Source organism: Cyphomyrmex costatus, unplaced genomic scaffold (genome assembly GCF_001594065.2).
Source record: "Cyphomyrmex costatus isolate MS0001 unplaced genomic scaffold, Ccosl1.0 scaffold122, whole genome shotgun sequence".
Classification (NCBI taxonomy): Eukaryota; Metazoa; Arthropoda; class Insecta; order Hymenoptera; family Formicidae; genus Cyphomyrmex; species Cyphomyrmex costatus.
Genome location: NW_017275196.1, coordinates 1,186,830 through 1,205,803, shown reverse-complemented (window position 1 = coordinate 1,205,803; position 18,974 = coordinate 1,186,830). Strand labels below are relative to the sequence as shown.

General features: G+C 34.3%; 1 protein-coding gene and 1 long non-coding RNA gene across 2 annotated transcripts; both read left to right on the top strand.

Moving 5' to 3' along the window:
* Nucleotides 1-4,826: 4,826 nt before the first annotated feature.
* Nucleotides 4,827-18,564, top strand: lwr (ubiquitin conjugating enzyme lesswright). Its single transcript, XM_018547581.1, has 13 exons — nucleotides 4,827-5,160; nucleotides 5,841-5,935; nucleotides 6,033-6,315; nucleotides 6,417-6,485; nucleotides 6,574-6,677; nucleotides 7,035-7,185; nucleotides 7,431-7,560; nucleotides 7,693-7,865; nucleotides 8,117-8,192; nucleotides 17,146-17,416; nucleotides 17,847-17,930; nucleotides 17,990-18,252; nucleotides 18,329-18,564. Exons 1-13 carry the CDS (start codon nucleotides 4,944-4,946, stop codon nucleotides 18,393-18,395), a joined length of 1,983 nt encoding a protein of 660 aa, XP_018403083.1. The 5' UTR covers nucleotides 4,827-4,943; the 3' UTR covers nucleotides 18,396-18,564.
* On the top strand, nucleotides 10,010-10,699 carry LOC108780506 (uncharacterized). Its single transcript, XR_001940903.1, has 3 exons — nucleotides 10,010-10,102; nucleotides 10,457-10,553; nucleotides 10,628-10,699. It is a non-coding gene; the product is annotated as an uncharacterized LOC108780506 (long non-coding RNA).
* Nucleotides 18,565-18,974: the final 410 nt, after the last annotated feature.

The following is an 18,974-nucleotide window of genomic DNA, read 5'->3' as shown; positions in this document are numbered from 1 at the left end:
CACCCCCACCTCCTTCACTTCCCATCAACCCCTGAGTAACGGACCGGAGTGTACGGCAGCCAAACACTCCTATCCCAAAGGCACACACACAGACTTACATACGTACACACACACACACACACACACACATACACACGTATACATACTCTCGCAGTAATCGTACGAAATCCCGTAGAATATATCCGAAGCGCATAGAAGCGAGCGCACGAGACGTGCTTGATAGCCACTTGGTTATAATGGCAAACGTATAGTCGAGTTCTCTAATCGAATCATAACGATCGGCTTGCCTTGAATAAGCAGATCGCGATTCGACTCATTAGACCGAGGTGGATGATAGTCGTGGCAAGAATGGATGCCACGGAACGCCTGCAGTCCTTCGGAATGGAGTCGCGAGGTTGATGTAAACGCACCTCGTACGCTCGTGTATATGACATTTACGATAAACACCGCAGTATCATGGTAGGTTTAGATACACACGATTTAGGAGTAAAATGAAAAGAAAAAGAAAAAAAAAGACGAAAGATACGCGCGAGTGAACGAAGAGCGGCGAAATTGGCGTTTACGCGTACGCAATGCTTTTAAGAGACGTAGGATACGCCGTTTCCGTTGAGTGCACTTTCTGTCGGTTATCGAGCAAACGTCGTAAACGTCTACGAGGACGACGATAAAAGTAACGAGATGAAGGGAAAAGAGAATAGAACGATGGTGCGAGCGCCAAAGCGCGAGAGAAGCGTTTCACCGATAGCTTACGTGTGAATGACGATGCGATAGACGGGAAAGCATAAGTGAGGATACGCGAGCAGTCACGACACCGTGAATGACATTCGAATGATATTCGCGAACGTGCCGGGGTAAAGGTCGAGCATACATTACTTGTATTCCTCTGATCCCGATCGCATATCGTTCCGACGATTCGCACTCATCGGTATCACATTCTTGTGAATTGAAAGAAAGAATTGATAAGGAGAGTCGTGATAAGGAGGATTACGCCCTATTGGCGTGATCTTAGCGCAAGATCTATCCTAATGATCGTTACAATTGGACTCACGCATTTCACACCTGTATGATCTCATTTTCTCGTTAGATCACCTATGGTTAGCCTGCGGTCGGACTAGCCGTAGACTTGAACTACGTTGCCGCGATACATTGTTCCAAATCAGGATGACTGCACTCTGGACTGTGTATTTTCTTTTACCGTTGAAAGGTGTAGGTTAAATTTGTAATTTCTATAATTTAATTGAATATCATCGTATATTTGTAATTTAACATTATGACATATTTTGATCAGAATCAAATTATTGGCTTTAACGAATGTTACGACAAAAAAAAACTCGATAATTAAATACAAATCGATTCCCACCTCACAAATTGCTTTTCTACGATCTGATTCGAATTACCTACAAATCCGATACTATTATCTTTATATTATAATGCATTGTATTGTTGTATAATGAATAATTCAATCTCAGTTAACTACGATATGTTCATACATTACGATACAATTGCTCGATCCCATTCCATTCAACGTCGAACCGACAATTATTTTTTTTTATATTACCTGTAGTTTTCGATATTTTGAACTTTATAGGTATAATTTATGGAATAATGTGTAGATAACTTCAGTAATCTAGGTTCGGTATCGATACGCGCTTGAATGAGACGTAGATATCTACGTGTAATTAATTGAATGCTACAGGAACATGTACACCGTAATCCTGTTAAGCAAATGGACGCGCAGTCTCCACGCGTTAGCCTGTTATATAGACACTGTATGGTAAAGCACGTCTAACGTACGTCTGTATGCTGTGATAGAAGTAAGCGTATCAACAATCGGAAATAAATCTCTCGCGTAAATTCACATGCGCATCCTCGAAAACCCATCGCCGAAGATGGATCGTGATCTTCTAATGGAATTCTTCTTTGGCAACATCGATATCTTAACGCGACCAAGTGTGTAACTTTTAGATCATCAATCGAATCAAAAAGACGTGGTCCAAGTCCGGGATGTAAACTCACGACTTTTCGAACGTAATATACGTACTTTGATAGAAAATTTGATTAAAAATTAATTCAAGATTTATGGTGAAAACTAGAAAAAAACGATATAAGTCGACAAAAGTAAGAATTTGACGTAATCAAATTAGGGTGAAGAAAAATTTTATATACTTCCCTTTAACCTTTTAGAAACGTATAAGAAAATGGTTATAAAAAGAAGCGATTCGATTTTATATATATTTGCATTTTTTTTTTCTATTTTGAACTGAAAACATTTTCTAACTTGATTATTTTAGACAGCAATTAATTGAAGAATTTTATATAAGAACAGTAATATTGTGAATAGGAGTTATAATTGCAATTTTTGATATTTTTAGCATCAATTGCGGTACATTTTGATACGGTATTTTTACAGACTTATGTACACTTCCTGCCACAATTTGAAAATTCCTGCAGAGACGTCGGCCGCGTTAAGATATTTTTTCGCCAGTCTCATGAATTGCTCCGTGAATAATTCATTACGTAAGGACATCGCCTACCAACGAATACTGCCGCAGTTATTATTTATTCATAAAGTTTTATAAGTCTCTTTCTACCCGAATACGAAAAACTGTCCGAGTATATAACGTTCTGTACGCTATAAGACACGGAATCCGATAACGAGTAATGTACTAGCGAATAAACGTAGCGTGCATCAGAAGTGAAACTGTGCCCTCGCCAGGCTCCTCGATGTGTTAACCGCGCGAGATTGCCACATTAAAGACATGTTAAAATTTACTCTAACATATCGAAAGTTCGAAATTAATTTAAGCGCGTCACACCATCCATCACTACAGTCGAGACTGAAACAGCGAAGTCATCTTTTCACGGATAATCGAGACGACTTCCTTTCGAAAAGAAATTTTCCCCAATTTTCCCTTTATATACAATTCCGTCAAAAAGGAAAAGAAGAGGAAGCGTTTCACACGAAATTTTTTATATACCCTCGAGTTGGTGGTTTTCTCGCAGTTCACGATAAATCTGTCTATAAATAAGTAAACGCGTAAGTCCTTCGACGACGGAAACCGACGTAATAAACATTGTGGGATGCATCATTTTCTATTCACAAGGGAACGACGATTTATATTATTTTCCCGGTATCTTCTTGGTAAAACGTTAAGATATATAAATCGACCTTTAAAAGCACCCACGGAAAGTCGTTCCTGTTGTCGCCGTAATAAACTGAGGCGGATCAGCATTGGGTTTAATTTCTCTGTCGGATATGAATCTAAAATCTATTGTGGAACGTGTAGTCATCATGGGATTTATACGGTACGACGACTCGACTCCATGTCGCGCTCAATCGAGAATGCGTCCTACGATTACGAAACTATAGTACTATGCATGTATGTAAGAACGTACACGAAAAAAAAAACCCAAAAAAAGGAAAAAAAATGCCGTAGCACAAACCGGCTCGCACATACGTAGCTAAAAAAAAGTGGATGGTAAAGAGTTTTGAATCAAAGAGGCCTTGATTCAACGACGTTTCTAAGCAAGTATTACGCGTTACACGATGTATTGTAATCCCGTGTTTATAATTTTAATAAAATACCATCGCGTTAAAGAAACTCATCAGACCAGCCGTGGGAAATGCATTATTAATCAATTTATTGTTTCGTTCTTTCTCAGAAATATAACTTTCTCTTCGAGTACATTTATGTATATTCATGAAGACATATAATTCACGATGTCCAAAGTTTTGTTCTACATAAATCTGTTCAATGAATAATGACTGCAACAAGAAAAATTAATTTTATTGTTAAAATTTTCATATTTTTAAAAACGTTTTATTTTTTTAAGTAAATAATAATTTAAATTTATAGTAATATTTACTGAAAAAAATATAGTTAACTGAATACATAAATTTAAAAAATAAATTTAAGGACATCTATAAAAAAATGAAGATAAAAAAGTTTTTTAACATAATTGTAATTTTTGCTAAAGAAGTTCCCTCTATTTCCTCTTTTTCATGTACAGTGTGAACGTCCAGAAACTTTTGATATATATATATTTAGATCAATTCTCCTCGATAAAAACTCCTTAATAAAACAATTGTAGGGACTCTTTCAATCGCAATCCCTTGAAAAAAAAGAATATTATTTATATTCTAGTTAATTATAATTTAAGTTTATTAATTCACATCATATCGCAATACCTCGTGAAATTTTCATGCAATTTTTTGTATGTCTTTGAGATGATTTGCGAAACTTTGTTTTCAATGTACACATTTTATGAGAAAAACAACGCAGCATTAATTACAGTAACAATAATAAAAAGATTTTTTTTATTTTTAATTTGAAAAAAAATGTTTTGAAAAAATTTAGATATGAATATTACAGCACTTATTTTCGTAAAAAAAATTTTACTGCAAATTTTTTTTTATTAAAACGTGATTAGAACGTTAACAAGTTCCTTTTGAATTAAAGTTATTGTTTACTTATTTTATAAGATTATAAATAGATTTTTAACTGCCACACATTAAGCGATTCTATATTGATATAGAATCTATATTTTAATATTTATTGTAACAAAAATAATTTCAAAATGCAAAGCGATCGCTTTGTATTAAAAGCAGCAGAATATTCAAAATTGACACATAGAATATAATTTAATTTTTAAATCTTTAATACAAATACCTCTATCTTTGGACTAATGATAAAGCAAACTGTTTTTACCTTTATTCGTGCAATCCAAAAAATTTATACTGCGGAAGATATGCACGGTTGATCGCCATCAAGATGACATCGCGCTCCTACGTTGTTTGCTTCTTGACATTTTCCGCATCCGTCAATTTTCCGTCCACGAAAAACGTAAAACCGCTCGTCTACAATCCGGCAGATTTATCGCCCCGATCTCGATGAAATATTCATCACGTCGCGGACAGACTCGCGAAAAGACGGGATCCTCGAATGTCCAGCGGGAGCGCATCGTTCACTGATACGACGGTACACGGCAAGCTGGAACCACCGAGATCACTGCACGGTGTCGAGGATGCCGAGGTCATTTGGGACACGATCACGCGGCGATTTCCAAATGCGGCACCGCTTCTCTGCGAGATGGAAACAGTGATCGAACGAGCGGAAGATCTGCTGCAGCAGCTCAAAACGCCTTGCACTCAGGGAAATGGTATGCGATTCTTCGACCCCGGAAGGCAATTTTTCCATGCATGTGCATGACAGGCAAACAAGTCTCGGGGAATTTTAGTATACTCAGTTTAACATGTTTAAAATAACGAGCTTAAGCTTTAAATTAATGGTTACAATAGCGTGATCCAATTATGCAAATAGCCTGCATTTATTCGTGCACTCGGCTAACCTCATTGTAATTATCACGTTATTAAATTAATGGTATTACATGATATAATGGGAAACACACAAGTAATTTATTCACGAGGAAGATTTATCTTTCATAGAAATGTATATATGGTTCATACACGACCTACATTCATTTATCCTTTCAATTGTGCCGGACTTATTGACCAAATTGTTATCTGGAATAATCCTTCATTTGCTCGATTTTGTCAATCTAGCGTTTAATGATTAAAGGGAGCCCATTCGGAAATTTGCGACGTAATCTGACGCGACGAATAAGCTAATTTCCGTAATTTTGCTGCATCCATATCTTCAATTATAATTTACAGGCAGAGAGAATTTATTTGTCAAATTATGCATAATAATTTTTCATGTCATCACGCTTTCAAGTATATTCGAGAAATTTCAGCAATTCTGAATTTAAAATTTACAGCGCGGCAATATTGTCTAACTTTGTGCTAGTTCGCAGGATCTGACGCTTACTCGATATTACAGACACGTCCAGCTCGTTTCACACACCGGATTCTCGGGAATCTAACGCGACGATTTCGATGGTATCCGACATAGAATCGTTTGCCGAAGAAACGAATGTACGTAGCTTTCCGCATATTTTTCCCACTTATTGTTACACGCTGTCATTGCTCGTTGTATTAAATAAAAAAAGGAATATGTACTCTTTCCTCCAAGATTTCAGAACATCGCGAAATCACCGAGAACGTTGAAACACAACTGAAGGTGCACGATATTCACGAAAAGCAAACGGATTTAGAGTTTCGACGTTGTAATGAGCAATCTATTCAGTACGAAAAGAAACCTCAGGAATATCATTTGAATTCACCTTTAAGAATCGACGACATTGTTCAACATTTTGAAACAAGCTCGATGAATAAATGTCACAATTCCCAAGAGGAATCAAATACTGACATAAAGGATAATGTTGACGAAGCAATCGATGTGAATTCAGAAGAACGTGAGCGCGACGGCGGTTATAAAAAAAATATTTTACACATTCGTAAATATGGGAAAAATTTATAATATTGCTTGTTTTAATAAATTATGTTTATAATTTAGGATTGATGAAAGCAGTGGGTGAAGCAAATAGCTTGGAAGGATGGACAAACATAACTGATAATGCATTGTGTAAATATTATGATAATATGAAAGATATAAAGCTTATTTCGCTTTTAATTACATATAAATAATAAATGTTGTTTTAATTGCCTCTCAGATGATAACGATTCGGAAATGAGACCAAGCGTCGACAAAAATATAGATGATCAATCATTGAAAGTCAACAATGATGATGACACTTGTGATAAAAATGATGAAAAAGTAATCAAAAATAGATATTAAAATACATCAAATTAATTTAAAAATATTTCTAACTTAATTTATTGGCTCATTGCCCTGTTTCTCTATATTAATTGTTTAAAAACATATTGAGCCTTATTACAAACATTTTAAATATTAAAATATTTATGTTATATTTAAATGTAATATAGCTGAAAATTAAATAAGGTGGATAAAATATTGCAACGCGAATGTTTTGGAACAGAAGCTTTTATATATGGATAAAAATATATTTCTTAATTTTACTTTTTTATCCAACGACAAGATCTTTAAATGTAAATCTGATTTATTTAAAATTACGCTTATTGCTTCAATAAAGTAAACGTTTAAATAATATAGGTCAGTGTTGCAAGATGTTCTGCAAATCATCGCTCACCGTTTACTATCCTTGAAGAATATGCGAAGCAGTGTAAAGTGCCAATCAAATACAACTGCAATAAATCAAAACCGAATTTGTATGTGATAAATGGTGACCTGTGTGGATTTCGCGGTAAATATTATACTTCGTAGCTCCTTCAAACAGATTGCAAGGAATATTATCACCTACGTTACACACACACACACACACACACACACACGTTAAGTATTACTTTTTTAATCAACAACACTGGATTATTGCAATTATTCTTCAACAATAATTTTAATAACTTCTACTTATTGTTTATAAGTCCGATATATAAAATGTTGCAAGTGCTTCTTTACACGTTGTTAAACATAGTTTGGATAATGTGCCAGCAATGTCATGTGCCGCGACCGAAGATCTGGCCAAAAACGAATGTGCGGCAAAAATATTGTGGATGATAGCCGTGCGTCAGATGGATGGCTCGAAATCTGTCAGCGGGTTATTAGATTTCTCGAGGGATGAGTAAGTTTAATGGTGCAAAAATATAAGAAAAATTATGATATGGATTACGATGATATAAAACTTTCCGGAGCAACGCTCGAAAAACAATCGACTTTATGTAAAATAGAATTTGACGCATTCTCTTTATGACAGGATGTTAGAAATAGTTGCACTTGAAGGCGAGTTGAAGAACGCGTCACAAAAACTCTACAAACTTTGTCTCGAAAAAGGAGAATCTATTCCGGAGTATACTACTGACAATTTGATGACACATCAAGGGATTATGCACACAGCTCATTGCGCAGCTTTAGGTCATGTCGGTGTCGGTACGTTATTTTCTCATTTGCTATAACCTGGTTATGAATAATAATAATAAAAGGAATCATTAAGTCAACATTTTTTAAAGTTTTATCATGGAATTAGTTTGTTATTATAACATTTTGTTTGTAACATTCAAAAAAACATTTTATGTTCTAGAAAAGCTAAACATAATTTTTATAACACTTTTTTATACAATAAATTTCTTAAATACTTATATTAGTAGTAATATTTAATATAATTTATTATTTATTTATAGGACAAAAATCGAGGATAGATAGCGCTAAAATTGCTGCTGCTGAAAATTTATATCAGAAATATTTTTGTAAGGAGCAGCAATGAACATAAGCTCAAAAATCAATTATTACAATATAATGTACTACTTTACTCTTTTGGTTTATCTTTGATAATAAAATTTAAATAAACGTAAAAATATATATAAATAGTTTTCGGAGATTTTACATGTTGAAATTTTTTATTTGATCTAAATTTCCGATCTTTCTCTCTCTCGTATCTTGTCTTTATTTAGTATTCATAACTCATGTTAGAAAATTTTAATTAAATTTAAGATTAGTATACTCAATTTACAAGAAAAAATATCGGACATTTTATAAGTAAAAAAATATGATGTAGATATATTCATTACACATCCCTTCATTACACAACAATCTCCATTGTTACTCTAATGATCAAGCACTCGAACTTTCAAACACTCTTTTGCAAGAGGTACTTGTACCGCTATCATGGTATTTTGGCGACGATCCAAGGTAGCTTTCCGGTTTTCTTAAAAGACCAATAATCATACAAAAGCTTGCCAAGCACGAGGAATATTAATGACGCCAATATGATGTTCAAAATGTCGAGGGGATGAAGCCAAGAATCTTCGTTTGATGAAATGCAGATCTCCGTCCGCGTAAGATCACGAATCTGTAAGAGACATTTTATTACGTTAAAGCACAACGCAATTGCATTTTAATTGCATTATTCATGCGTCTGCTTTTTAATCTGACTTGATAAAAAAGATGTGCAGTTACCTGTTTGTTTGAGTTATCGCTGTCGCTCGTAAAAGCGCATCTTATGTCGTTGATGTCTTTTATTATATTTGGATGTCTGATCAGAAGATCCTATATAAAATGTTAAATAAAAGCATACAATTAATAATAATTAAGCTCTGGTACAATGGTAGATTCAGACTTTTTTTTTAATTAGAAGCAAGGAATTTACACAAAACATTGTAAATACTTCAATATTGGAAAGTAAAATTAAATTTAATGTTATTTTATTTATATCACACTCTATCCATTTTGATTCTTTAAAATGATTGAACATGAAATTTACTAGAATAAAATGATGTAATTATGCCTGCAATCTTATTGGCAATTAATTTTAAAACTCGTATAAAAACTACGTACTGTACAGGATGCCAAAATTCGAGACTCAAAATATTATAGCAGGAAAATTAAAAGAAATTTGTGAATTTTTATTTTATGCAATAATTTTTCAGAGATGTGTAATGGTTTAAGTATGGCCAATATTTCTGACTACTTTAAATGGTCACCTGTGAATTATGATCACCTTACTAAAATTTTTGAGAACCTGCTATAGTACTTTAAACTATAAATTTTTGCAACACCCTCTATATTATCAAATAAATTAAATTATTACCTGAAAAATAAATTACAGTATTAATTAAATTATAACCTGAAAGCTTGGTGTGAAATGACAGTCACACGTCCACGAATTATTGCCGAGATACAAATTAGCTGCATTGCTGTTGTGTAGCAATGCATTCTCCAGAGCGTAAGTAGGCAACTAAAAGACGCAGACCAAAGAATTACAAACTGTATTGGTGATCTCATGCAATGACGAAATAGTAAGTACGTTGATTTAAAAACAGCGCGTGATATTTTATAATCTCCCTAAATCGCTTATTTCAATTCTTAATTGTCTACCGTTGCACGAAATTAACTTAAATAATTTTTCATTACCTCGACATCCGTCAAATAAAACGGATTGTTTGCTTACGTGACATCTGATAATTTTGACATGGCGAACTAACATCGGTAAGTTTATTCCCTCGAAGATTAAGGAGTCGGAAACGGTCCAGCCAGTCTGATCCTTCTAAGCGAGCGATAGATTCTATCAGATTATCGTCTATGTAGAGGTCTAACACGGACTTGTAAGCGGGATTTGTCGCAAGCGGAGTTAGGTCCTTGATCTACAGTAAACAACGGACCAGATTAAAGTATTTTAACCACCATCTAATATGCGAATCATTTATAATATGTGAATTTATATATGGAAAGTGCATTATGTAAGAAAGGAAATAATTTTCAATATTTTATATTCATTCTTTTTGGGAATATATTATTTACATTTTAAAAATATAGATAAAATTGTATAATTTTTTCTTTAAAAATAATAAGTTTATATTTTAATATTTTATAATATAAGTTATTCTTTGAAACATATTTACGTATCATTGAATCACATATATATTTGTAACGTTTTGTAATTCTACTTTATATGACGCGTCTGTAAAAATTATTGTTGAAAGGAGGAGAATTGTGTAAATTTAAATGACCTTGTTTCCACTTAGATGAAGAGTCGTTGTATCTGCGGGTAAAAATTCGGGCATTTCCATTAAACCGCGGTAACTACAATTGACTGAAGTAAAAGCTATGAGCTGTCTCTGTGTAAGTTTGCCTGCACGTGCAACCACGTAAATCAATTCGCAAGCGCAAACTGTCTCTTTGCATTCCTCCTTCAGTGTCTGAAAATCAGATTGATTTAGCGGGGAACTCAAGATCTGTTTAATCATCAGTTACAAGAAGAAGATGCATTTTCTCGTTACCACGATTATCTCGACAATCGGGACAAGCGGTCTTCCATCATACGGCGTGGCGCAAAGTAATTTGTCTTTGTCGACGACTCTACTCGCGGCTGATCCTTCACTGGAGTCCAAAATCCACGCTACATCTTCCGTACATCTCAATGGATTACCTTCGTCAGTACATCTTCATTAATTATCCACGATTCGCGCATCAATCGAATGCAATTTTGATTAAACAATTCATTAATCACGTAAAAAAGTTTTAGCGTTACAGAAATATTACACGGCATTTTTTACCAAAAATATAATTAATCTAATTTTTTAATTTACCATATTGTTTAAAATCGTAATTCGTTTATTTGACAAATTTGTGTCAAAAATTTTATCGGATTATTCTTACCGGCCAGATAAATATCTTTCAATGTAGATACATCGAAAACCGTAATACTGATCTCTTCGAAAGCATTGTTTCTTAAGTCAAGGCATCTCAAAGTCCGGAGATTAGTGAACGCATCGTTCGGTAGTAAACGCAGCTTGGTGCCGGTCACATTGATTTTCTATTAATATAAACATTTTCTCCAGGCTCCCGCAAATATTCTCGAGATAAAACACAAATATATCTCGCGATAAAAGCAAATTTTCATGATCAATGTTTTCCGAGACAGTCTGCTGAGTTTGTATCCTATTCTTTAATGAAAATAATGTTAAAACTGTCCCGCGCATTGTCCATGAAAATTCAAATAAGCAACTTTAATGAAGTCTAGACAAAGCTTTCGCTTGCTCTCCATTTGGCAAACATTTTCTACCTCCAGAAATTGCATCTCTCTCGGAAATGCAGTTGATAATCGAGTTAAGTTACTATTTGCGATTATCAACTTTCGTAAGAACGTAAATTCTCGCAGAATCTCTTGCGGATCAAACGTTGCCTTCGGCCATTCGCAAAGAATAAGTACTTGCACATTTTTAGCCCTAAAAATATTATTTTACTCTTTTAAAAGCAGTTTGTTTTTTTTTAATAGTCAAAATATCGGGTTACTTATTTATATAGGTCATTCTGTGCAGCAACATTGAAATGTTCCAGCAATATTGCAGTAACAGTGCAAACATTGCAGCAAGCTTCTATGGTGTTTAGATAAATTTTAATTTTGCGTCAAGAAATCAACAATATTAACTCGATAATTAAAAAGATATGTATCGTTTAGATTTGGTTATTAGAAGCATTACCTTGCCCTCCATTCATCTTTAAAGCCGTTAAAACAAACGAGACGTCGTCGACTTTCCGCAAAATCGCATTCAGGGTGAATGTTGGAGTACGGATGATAACAAATATCGTCGTCTTTCGTGAAGCCATGTGAAAAATATAAATGTATAAAAAGTAACGCGATTCTGTAAATAAAATGGTTTGATTGTGTAAGAAGGTACTGAATTAACGCGGAGTTATCTCTCGCGAACGTTAGATATGCTTCTTCATGAAATCAGGACTAGTTTCTTGCGTTCATCATGTTTAAACATCCGTATGTGATCGCGCAGAGATAATTTATTCTATTTCATCGTGAAATAACAGTTTATTTAACAATGTTACACAATTCGTGAACTTTCGCGAAAGCGTGCGGCGGAAGTAAATAGATGGTACACGATAGGCGAGCATGAGAGATTTATAATCTTTGTTACTTGGCAGCTTCGTTATTTGCGTAAGACGATAACGAGACCGATGTACCATTATATTCGCCAGCATTAAACTGACTTACGTACATAATTTAATATCTCGTATTTGTCTTCCTAGCTTTTGATGCGCACCGCGATCGTCTTAACTTATCAGTGCTTGAAACACCTTCGCCATTGATTAGCTGCCGCTTTCTAAACAATTCAATTTTAACGGCTTAAATACCCCAAACGAATATGAACAAATTACGCGATACGAATGTCTTCGTCTTGATCTCATTTTTGATTGTCGCACCATTGTCGCGTTGGTACTAAATATTGCGTAAATACTGTTAGGTACAGTTATCTCTCCGCTTAACAGTGGACCGTCTTTCGAAAAACATTCAGAAATTTAAGGCTTCTTTACTATACTAGATCTCAGATTGTGGCATTAGAAGCAAGAAAATTCGTAAAAAATTCTTCCAAAGTATGTTATGAAAATATGTTTCAATAAAACAAAATTTACAATTAATGGAACCGACTTATAAAATATACACCAAAAACTCTCCTTTTGTTTTGTTAACTTCTTTTTGAAATACAAAAATAGTTTTTGATATATTTTGTAAGTCTATTCTGTTAATTGAAAAAATATGGTTTTATTGAAAAATATTTCTATTTAAATATATATGATTTGCGCACAAATTCTTATTCTGCGCTTCTAACATTATAATTTTTGAGATAGTATGAATAAACAAAAGTCTTAACCAGTACAACAATAAAGTATACCTTCTTCTATATATATAATTGCAACACATATAATTATTCATACAAAATAGTATCTGTTTGTAAATCTAAATCGATGAAAATAAATGTATGTCAATTTGCAAATATAGTCAAAATTAAATATTAATGTTTTGGTAAATAATATTTATTTGTTAACACATTTATATTGCAATGTATCATAAAATTGTTAACGCATAAAATTTTGTAAATTTGTAAGTCATAACAATCGATTTGCTGTCGATAATCGATCGATACAAAACGACGATTTTAAAATTCTTTTACATGACTTTTAAAGGAGCCAGTTGCAAAGCCGTTTGCAAAATTGATTAAAAAATTACACTAAAATCCGCGCAACGTTAAATTGTAAGACAAAAGCAAAAGATAAATAAATACTCACAGAAAAGTTCGTTGCGCTATCATTCTCATGAAATGTTAAGATACGGTAAATAAGTATCAACGTTGACGAGTTGTTCGCACAAACAGCAGTAATTTATAAAGGGTATGAAATGGAATTTTAGTATCACTTAGAACTTTTTTTTTAACGAAATGTCGACTTAACGACGCACCCGCATCACGTGCTAACGCGATAGGTGTCGTATCCAGAACGGCAGTGCTGCTAATGAGAAAATAGATGCTGTATTCGGCGTGTCAGCAGGTGGATAACTTAAACGGCTTAACATGTAATGAACATATTACGCGATAACAGTCGTGGAGATGCGATCTATACTCGTGCAGTGATGCATATTGTGATAATATAATTTTCAAACAATGAAATTTACAGTGTCAGCCAGTAAGCGATATGCTTTCGCGTTATTACAATTTCGGATTTTTTAAAGCAAGATGTAAAGATATTTTTGCGGTAATATTGTTGAGCTTGTGATATTTTTTATTGTCTATAATTTAAAATTTTTTTAATTAATTCGTAATTAAATTGGATCAAACATATGCTTAATTTAAAAAAAATCATCGTGTATGTGGAAGCTTTGTATCACTTAAAAAATGTGATACTTCGAATATTATATTAAATAAAAAAATTATCAAGATCTTTAAATATATGCGGTATTATTGTTATTAAGGTAATATTGAATAATAATATACAAGGTATAACATTAAGGAGGAAAAACACATTTTTTAGATTTTCACGTAAAATTGATTAAATAAGAAACTTTTGAATGTGATTGTATTGGAATCGAGTTATTCAAAATTGTTTATAATAGTGACAACTTTTAATGAATGAATTAAAACAATATACGTGTGTGTAAAAATAGAAAATCTAAATATATTAAAAAGTTCGATCACGCCAATTTAATTCATTACAGTATAAATATATATCGAATGATAGCTAGTTCTAATAAATTTGTTTGTCAAATCTAGCAAGAAAATACTTATAGAAATAATTTATTTATAAAAATAAAAGTATAATATAAATATAGTGTGATTCAACAAAAAACTGCTATGTCTAATTTAACTGGAATTTATTCAAAAATTAAATAAAAGTGATCATTTTGTGTAGAAATTATTTAATACATAATATGAACAGAGATTAATTTATCTTACGTAATCAACGAATTTAAATCATAAAAGTCATAAATCTGTTTTTATTCTTAAACTATTTTAAATAATTCAAATCTGTTGTTTTTAATATCTAATCTGCACATCTATATATGCACCAGATTTTCAAATTACGAGCCATATTCGATGAAATATTGGACTGGCGAATCAGCGAATTGGACAAATTTATAATCCACGCTATTGGTCCGTGTCTGCACATTTAGTCCAAAACGGTAAACCTTTTTTACCAGCCGAGTCTTCGCCATTATATTTCAGTTTATCCCTTAAAAAACCTTCCCGTAATTCCTAACCATATGCACGCGAACGAATTCGTGGCGTTTTTACAAACGCGATCGGTGCGTAACCGCCGTAACCCTCTATCTTCTTAACGGCAACAACGGTCTCACTGTGTTCATCCCCAAGAAAAACGTATTTTACGGGTTTGGGGCGTGGGACGCTGTGTTGCGTCCACGGAGTAATAAGGAGATCAAGCTCGAGAATAAATATGGGCTCGAAACACGGTTTCGGAAAACCCCATGAAAAATCAAGAAGATGTGATTTTAGCGCCATCGTGGGAAAAGTGGGAAGTATTGACTGTCACGTGACATATATTTCGCTTTCTCTAACCTACTACATTTCGATGTGTTTCGATGTATTTTCCGACAGGCGCGTTCGGATCAGTTCTTCTATACAGCGTTTTTCCGACACCGTGTTTCGAGCCCATCTTTTTCATGGCCGACCGCTTGAACTTGATCTCCTTATTACTCCGTGGTCGTAACGTTAATCGTGCATGGATTGTGACAATTAATATAGAAAGGTGGTCATTTTTTATTTTGTGAAATTTTCCGAGGGACAGAATTAATTACCATGGGTGTACGTTCTTGTTCGTACTAAACATGCAACAACCTCTCTCGAAAATGTATACTTTGGGTGCATCCAGAAGCACGACCGCTCACTGAGCGCTCAGAAAACACCCCAGATTTATCGACTAGATGGAAACGCTCCCGAAGCTGCTCACAGTGAGCAGTCGCCATTTTTGTGAGCGTAGTTTTCGATCGCTCACTCCGCTCACATATGTTCCGCTTAGTTGTTTCTGTTAAATCACTAGAAAAGTAACTAATTTTTATATATGTAAACAAATGTGCTGTGTCCTGTGTTAATTATCTTAATTGGTAAGTTAAATTTTTTTCTTCCTTCATGGTAACTACTTAAAAATTTAACATAAAGTGATTAGATTTATGTATGTAAAGTTTTATGAAAAATCAAAAAATGTATTGTCTAACCTACAAAGTGTTACCTATACTTTTAGGCCAGTGTTTATAATCAATTATTATATTTGAGTTTGAACAAAGAATTGAACATAGAATTTATTAAGCTGAGTTCGAGACTACAGGTTAAGATATTTCAGATATTTATCATCCCGGCTCGATACAGCGCATATAGTGAACACACATCCAGTACGTCAAATAAGCTCACTGAGCGCTCAGTGAGCGGTCGTCACTTCTGGATGCACCCAATATCTTCTTACACACTATTTCAGTTAATTTATCAAAAATTTTATCTTCGACATTGAAATCATTTCCATGAAACGCAATGAAATTCGGTATTCATCGCTTCTGCAACTCTTAAGAAGTTCGTAGAAGGACGAATACAATTTCCTCGAGATATATGACAAACCAGTCATCAGCGGGAACCATCATTTTGGTTTTGCAACCTAAATCAGGATATTTCTGTATTTCTGTATTTTTCTTTATATCATGCGCCGACCCTGAATTTTACATCATCGGGCATATTTGATTGGTTCACCGTTCCCCACTACTTTTATGCTACTGCGCATCCATCAGATTGCTTCACCTTATATATTTCCACCATATTAGTGACTCAAAAAAGAACATGGCGGCCTGCTCTCAAAAAACTTCCGATGGAAGAGTCCTAAATATCAGAGATAGCGCAACCGATGTTCCGTATCCTGATTAGCTGACTGTCAGACTGTCAGCCAATCATAACGTTCATTCAGTGTTATTAAAAATGGCTGACTAATAGACGATTGGTGGATTTCATATTTCGTCTGCAAACGACGCCATTTTTATTACTTTTCTTAGTAATTTTGCGATACTGACTTAAGTCGGTTGCGCTTCTTTGATATCTAGGACTCTACACGTGCTTTGCTTGCGAGTTCCGACGAACCATTCGACCGTGACGGTGACGGACGTGTTTCGGTTCGGGTGCTTTCCATTGTATATTTTTGTAAGTGTTGCCGACTTTTGACTGTGCATTGCGTCACACAGATGCGTGTCTGCGGATGAGCTCGTCCCGATTGTTCGTCATTTTGCACTTTTCGACGACTTAAGGGCTCTTATGACGCGCGTTATTGCGACGTGACGACGCCGTAGACGCAGGCGCCCGGAAACCGGTTGGCAACGCCATTTTCGCGGGCATCACCCGTTCGTTTTCATATTTTTGTACGGTTTACTTTAAAGACGTGATCTGGCCGTATCGACCTTCTATTTCATTGCTTGGAGGCTTGGAGGCGGGAGCCATTATTTAAGGAAGAAAAAAAAGAAGAAGAAGAAGAGCTTTGCTTGTGTGTGCTACCAGTTGCGCCAGGCCGCCGACAGTTGGCCGCTACCGTCGAGTGCTGCAAGCGGGTTGAAAATCGCATCACTGCCGCATCGTCGAAGACTAATGTCAGGCATAGCAATAGCCAGGCTCGCCGAGGAGCGCAAAGCGTGGAGGAAGGACCATCCGTTTGTGAGTTTCTGCTCCTCGTTGTATGCTTTCCCGCGGGAACGCGCCATCGGTTTCCCGCTTGATGCGCCGCAGAATCGGCAGGGCAGAACACTGATTATCACGTTACTCCGTCGTTATTCGTCGCGATTGTAAACAATGGCCCTGCATCATCCGCGAGGCATTTCACACATCTTAAAAACAAGAGTCTACGTCAAACTTTATCTGCTTTATCTCAACTAATGTTTTTCTTCACACATGCGAGCAATTTTAATCTTGTCTGTAGAAAGAATCAAACAATTTGATCTCTAATTACTGTGTAACATTTTACATTTGTAAAACAGAATCATAAAATTCGAGATAAACTTACTCCTGTATTGTATTTATTATTATTAAAAATTTGCTGTATGTATTTCTGAATTTTTCCTGTAAATAATATAAAAACTATTTGTAGGGCTTCGTAGCTAGACCAACTAAAAATCCAGATGGTTCCCTGAACTTGATGAGTTGGGAATGTGCGATACCTGGAAAGAAATCTGTAAGTCAATTTCTTTTAAGTAAACTATGAACATTGGTATTAAACTTATGATTTTGCAGACTCCTTGGGAAGGTGGCCTATACAAGTTACGTATGATTTTCAAAGACGACTATCCTTCCAGCCCTCCAAAATGTAAATTTGAACCTCCTCTATTCCATCCAAACGTTTATCCATCTGGTACTGTCTGTTTGTCGCTTTTGGATGAAGAGAAAGACTGGCGACCAGCTATCACAATCAAGCAAATCCTCCTTGGTATTCAAGATTTATTGAACGAGCCAAATGTGAAAGATCCAGCTCAAGCCGAAGCTTATACAATATATTGGTATTTACTTATGAGACGTGTTCACAGATTACAAACTTAATGATAGCTGAAGAATAATTGAGAATTTCTTTTGTAGCCAAAACCGTTTGGAATATGAGAAACGTGTTAAAGCTCAAGCCAGAGCAATGGCTCCACAAGAATAAGTTACAAGAATCGTCAAATTGACTTATTTAAAATATGTGAGAAAGATATTGTATGTGGATAATACATTATAAACTAATTCATACCTCTTTATATAATTAATCTTTTTTTACGAATAATTAATATATGTTATAACTAATTAAGTAGTCCATGATCTTAACATTTATTTATCGAGCATTGTCTGTATTCAGTATGTATATTTTTCAAAATTTCTCAAAAGATAGTGTGTAGTATGTCAGCGTAGAAAAATCGACACATAAATTCTTTCGCACATAAATAAAAATCCTTTATTAATATTAAGAAACGACGTTATAAGATATATATATTTAAGGCAGAATTATTTTTCAATCAGCACTTTAATTTTTAAGTTTTACAATTAATGATATTATTTTTAAAACAGTGATACACAAGAGAAATTAAAAATAGAGCTGCTTTATTTAATAAATATCCATCGTCGCGAGTTTCACTGTCAGTTTCATTTTTCAATATATATATATATATATGATAGTACGTATGTATATGTAGGTAGACTAAATTTAAAGTTTACTGTAAGTAATGTATAAATCTTCAAAAGAAAAAAA

Excerpts from the sequence above, each read along its gene's own strand:
- lwr (XM_018547581.1), top strand. The coding sequence starts at position 4,944 with ATGTCCAGCGGGAGCGCATCGTTCACTGATACGACGGTACACGGCAAG. Across the intron at positions 5,936-6,032 it reads CGTTTGCCGAAGAAACGAAT|ATTTCAGAACATCGCGAAAT; the intron begins GTACGTAGCTTT and ends CTTTCCTCCAAG. Across the intron at positions 17,931-17,989 it reads CGATACCTGGAAAGAAATCT|ACTCCTTGGGAAGGTGGCCT; the intron begins GTAAGTCAATTT and ends ATGATTTTGCAG.